Raw genomic sequence first — 4693 nt, forward strand, 5'->3', positions numbered from 1 at the left:
CACCGTGTGCCAAAAGGAGTTCAGGCTGGTCGCCGACATGAACAAGCACCTCAAGACCCACACTGGCGAGAAGCCGCACCAGTGCACGGTCTGCAAGAATCGGTTCAGGAGCGGGTGTGCCCTCAAAGTTCACCTGTTTCGCAAGCACACCAACAGTGGCCCCTACGAGTGCAGCCTCTGCCATAAGTTTTTCCAGTGCCCAAGTTACCTCATCATTCACATCACCCGCCACGTGAACACGCCGCCCTTCGGGTGCCCGCTGTGCCACAAACCCCAGGGCGACAGGCGCGTCCTGTACCACCACCTCAAGGAGCACGTCCCCGTCAAGGTCGTGCGGCTGCCGTACCAAACGACCCGCGGGCCGACACCTCCAGCCCCGTTCCTCTGCACCGAGTGCGGCGGGAGGTTCCGGAAGTGCGAGCGGCTCCTGCAGCACCTGTGGACTCACATCCGGGCGGGGCGGGGCCGCGGCGGGCCGTGAGGCCGCAGCCATGCAACGGCGTCGCAGCAGCTAGATCTAGTAATAGTGTATTTCGACTAATGGAGGAAGAAGAATAGCGGGTAGAACATAAAGGTTCCTGATTGGCCGAGCGACTACCCCCACTACCGGCGTGACGTAGAGGCGGGATGCTCTCGACGAATCGGTAACGTTTATGTTCTACCTGCTGTTCTTGTTCCTCCGTTAGTCGAAATACACGAGGTATCCGCTGTCGAATTTTGGTTTTAATGAAGGAAGTTGAAGTTGATTTACAACAACCCATTACATTGTTCGCCGCTGTGCTGTTTTATTCAGAGTAAATATATGCATATTTTATCCTAAGAAAATGTGTAAATTTCTGTAATTTGATCCAATTATGATGTCCTTTGGGGCTTTCCGCATTAAAGCATTCCGGCAAAGCTAAAATTCAGAAGATGCGAGGAAGAAGAGAACGGAAAATCGCTCGGCTCTTACATGGTGACTTCCGTCTTCTTGTTGCCTGCATTTTTCTGCATCCAGCGCTGTACCGGAAGGCGCTTTATTGGTAAATCATGGCTCGCATGCACGGCGCATTGAAGCACATGTAGTAGACTGCACAAAATAACTCTTCATTCTGGTGCCCCCCCCCCTCCCCCCAATATAACACCCAAACACCTGAAACGGAGCGGTAGGCAGTGAAGGGGAGAGGGGGGGGGTGTAGGGCGATCAGAGGTCGCCGGGAATACCTGAAGAGGGGCGAGGACCCGATGCGCTTATGTATCGAGCAGGTCGTGTGCCCCCACGGCTCCCTAGGTACGGGGGGGGGGGGGGGGGGTACGCCACCGCCCAGATCGCTTTCAGGCCGGTTTCCCAGCTGCCGGAGTGGAGTAGCAGTAGCGGGCCAGTTGGAGTCCGACCGCGGGGGCCGCTGCTGAGCGCAGGAACGACGCGCTTCACGGAGGCGCCGAGCTCACACCTGCAGCCGCCGCAGCCGTGTCCGCCAGCACTGCCAGGCAGCAGCAGCGATAGCCGGCAGCCTCGACAGTCCGGCCGGCCGTCAAAGGGAGCAGCGCAGCGTTCAAACAAGAAGGCCAGGTGAAGTTAGAACGCCAACCCGCACACTTGTTTGTGCATCGTGGAGTGTTCTCCAAGTATAAAGGCCAACCGCGACCTGTCGCCCTCTCGGTCCGCCCCTAACACGCGCCATTTCTACTATTTCAGGTTCAAACGCAATGAAGTACTCGAGTCAGTCCGGAATGCTACCCTGTAAGGTCAGGTGCCCCGTTTGTTCCAAGGTGTTCCGGTACAGAAGTGACCTAAAGGTCCACATGAGGACGCACACTGGAGAGCGACCCTACCAGTGCACCGTGTGTGAGAAAGCATTTACACAGCACTACGCCTTGCAATGTCACTTCCGTGCTGTACACTTGAAAGAAAAGTCCTTTAAGTGTGTATTTTGTGCAAAATGTTTTGTGCAGTCTACGGCCTTTAAGTTGCACCTCCGAACGCACACGGGCGAGAAGCCCTACAAGTGTTCGCACTGCCCGAAGGCGTTCGCCGACCCCAGCGCCCTGAAGGTTCACCTCAGGTTCCACACCGGCGAACGGCCGTTCAAGTGCACGCTCTGCGACAAGACCTTCCACCTGGGGCACCACCTTAGGCACCACATCCGGACGCACACAGCACTGCCCCATGGCCTTCGCCGACCCGGCCGCCACAAGACGATCCACGAAGAGGTAAAAGGGTTGAAGTGCACCGTGTGCCAAAAGGAGTTCAGGCTGGTCGCCGACATGAACAAACACCTCAAGAACCACACTGGCGAGAAGCCCCACCAGTGCACGGTCTGCAGGAAGCGGTTCAAGAGCGGGTGTGCCCTCAAAGAGCACCTGTTCTATCACCACGCCAACAGTGGCCCCTACGAGTGCAGCCTCTGTCAAAAGTTTTTTCGGTTCCCGAGCTACCTCATCAGCCACCTCGCCCAACACGGGAACACTCCGCCCTTCCGGTGCCCGCTGTGCCACAACCCCCAGGGCGACAAGCGTGCCCTGTACCGCCACCTCAAGGAGCACGTCTCCCTCAAGGCCGTGCAGCCGCCGTACCAAACACCCCGCGGACCGCCACCTCCAGCCCCGTTCCTCTGCACCGAGTGCGGCAGGAGGTTCCGGAAGTGCGAGCGGCTCCTGCAGCACCTGTGGACTCACATCCGGGCGGGGCGGGGCCCCGGAGGCCGGGGACAGACGACGGCGTCGCTGGACGTGGAACAAGACGGTAAACGTTTATCTTGTGACACGAGGAATCCGATGACAAATGAGGATTCGTCTAGCCGATAAAAATATTTTAATGTAATTTCTCAAACGAACTTGAAAATGTGTTTGCGATTGTGCGATTTTTTGTTTGTATATTTTGTATATTTTGACCAAGCAAATATACAAAAGTGACGGACCAATTTTGGAATCTGGAGTTGTTATTTAAAACTTGAGCGGGCTTCCACTCTCTTGCCGACCTAAAGGAAGGTCCCATTATGTATGTCTCGCATCGGCAGTAGCAGACCTAGGCTGGGTGGAAAAGTTGTGTGTGTGCGTGGGAGATGCCGCCGGGCATCGTCCGAAAACCCCGACGGCCGCCCGAGCCGCTCCTGACTCCCGGCCGGTCTCGGTCGGACGTCGGACCAGCTCTTGCTTCAGCGCAGGCGCCGCGCAGAGGCTCTCTCTGCACCGTGTCAGTCAGGTACGCAAGGCATGCGCATGCGCCCGCACAGACAGTCGGACTGCGACCCAGACCAGGTCACCACCGGCGCACCCGTACCCCGTACCTCAGGCACTAGAGCAGAGCGGGTACCGACAGGGAGCAGCAGCTAGACATAGCAGTTCCGAGAGTCCAGTCGCCGCCAGGTACAGCACCGTTCCAACATAAGGACACCGTCCCGGGCTACTGTTTGAGAAGCACTATCACGCACGTTTGTACTCTTACAGGTGCGTTCATAATGAAGCATGCGAGTCAGTCCGAAGACCCTCTCAGGAAGTTCGCGTGTTCCATTTGCCCGAAGGCGTTCTCGAACAGATCCCGGCTAACGACCCACCTGCGGGTGCACACTGGCGAGCGCCCCTACCAGTGCACCGAGTGCCAGAAGGCATTCAAGCAGCTAGGCGCACTGAGCCTTCACCTCCGCCTAGTACACTTGAAAGAAAAGTCCTTTGAGTGTGCATTTTGTGGGAAATGTTTCGGGGCGGCGGAGCGCCTTGCGAAGCACCTCCGAACGCACACGGGCGAGAAGCCCTTCAAGTGTTCGTACTGCCCGAAGGCATTCGCCGAAAGCAGCAACAGGAACGTTCATCTGAGGACGCACACTGGCGAGCGGCCCTACCAGTGCACCGTGTGTCAGAAAACATTCGCTCAGGAAGGTGCCTTGAACTTGCACATCCGCTCTGTACATTTGAAAGAAAGGTCCTATAAGTGTGTATTTTGTGCAAAATGTTTCGTGCATTCTTCGCCCCTTAAGGTGCACCTCCGAACGCACACGGGCGAGAAGCCCTTCAAGTGTTCGTACTGCCCCAAGGCGTTCGCCGACCCCAGCGCCATCAAGGTGCACCTGAGGTACCATACAGGTGAGCGGCCGTTCAAGTGCACGTTCTGCGACAAGGCCTTCCCCGTGATGCACGTCCTCAGAACTCACATGCGGACGCACACCGGCGAGAAGCCCTACAAGTGCGAGTACTGCCCCACGGCCTTCACGGCCGCCTCTTCCCTAGCGCACCACCAAACAATCCACCTGGAAGAAAAGGGTTTCAAGTGCACAGTGTGCCAAAAGGAGTTCAGGCTGGTCAGCAAACTAAACGCACACCTCAAGACCCACTCTGGCGAGAAGTCCCACCAGTGCACGGTCTGCAAGAAGCGGTTCAGGAACGGTAGTAATCTCAAATCGCACCTGTTCCGCCAGCACGCCGACAGTGGCCCCAACGAATGCAGCCTCTGCCATAAGTTCTTCCTGTTCCCGTGCCACCTCATCAGCCACCTCGCCCAACACGGGAGCACTCCGCCCTTCCGGTGCCCGCTGTGCCACAAACCCCAGGGCGAAAGGCGTGCCCTGTACCACCACCTCAAGGAGCACGTCCCCGTCAAGGCCGAGCAGCAGCCGCACCAGGTCACCGCAGGGACGTCCTCGCCGGCCGCGTGCCACAAACCCCAGGGCGATAGCCGGGCCCTGTACCACCACCTCAAGGAGCACGTCCCCGTCAA

At 57.7% G+C, this 4693-nt stretch overlaps 2 protein-coding genes across 2 annotated transcripts in view; both read left to right on the forward strand.

Moving 5' to 3' along the window:
- Positions 1-37: 37 nt before the first annotated feature.
- LOC113212381 (zinc finger protein 77-like) lies at positions 38-481 on the forward strand. The gene has a single exon (XM_026431057.2). The coding sequence runs from the start codon at positions 38-40 to the stop codon at positions 479-481; it is 444 nt and encodes a 147-aa protein (XP_026286842.2).
- Positions 482-2247: 1766 nt separating this feature from the next.
- Positions 2248-4693, forward strand: part of LOC113212384 (gastrula zinc finger protein XlCGF57.1-like) — a 3405-nt gene continuing 959 nt past the window's right edge. The window contains exons 1-2 of the mRNA XM_026431060.2: positions 2248-2725; positions 3430-4688. Coding sequence (XP_026286845.2) covers positions 2248-2725; positions 3430-4688 — 1737 coding nt within the window. The remainder of the gene's footprint in view (positions 2726-3429; positions 4689-4693) is intronic.

Source organism: Frankliniella occidentalis, unplaced genomic scaffold (assembly GCF_000697945.3).
Source record: "Frankliniella occidentalis isolate FOCC.00 unplaced genomic scaffold, Focc_3.1 Scaffold732, whole genome shotgun sequence".
Lineage (NCBI taxonomy): Eukaryota > Metazoa > Arthropoda > Insecta > Thysanoptera > Thripidae > Frankliniella > Frankliniella occidentalis.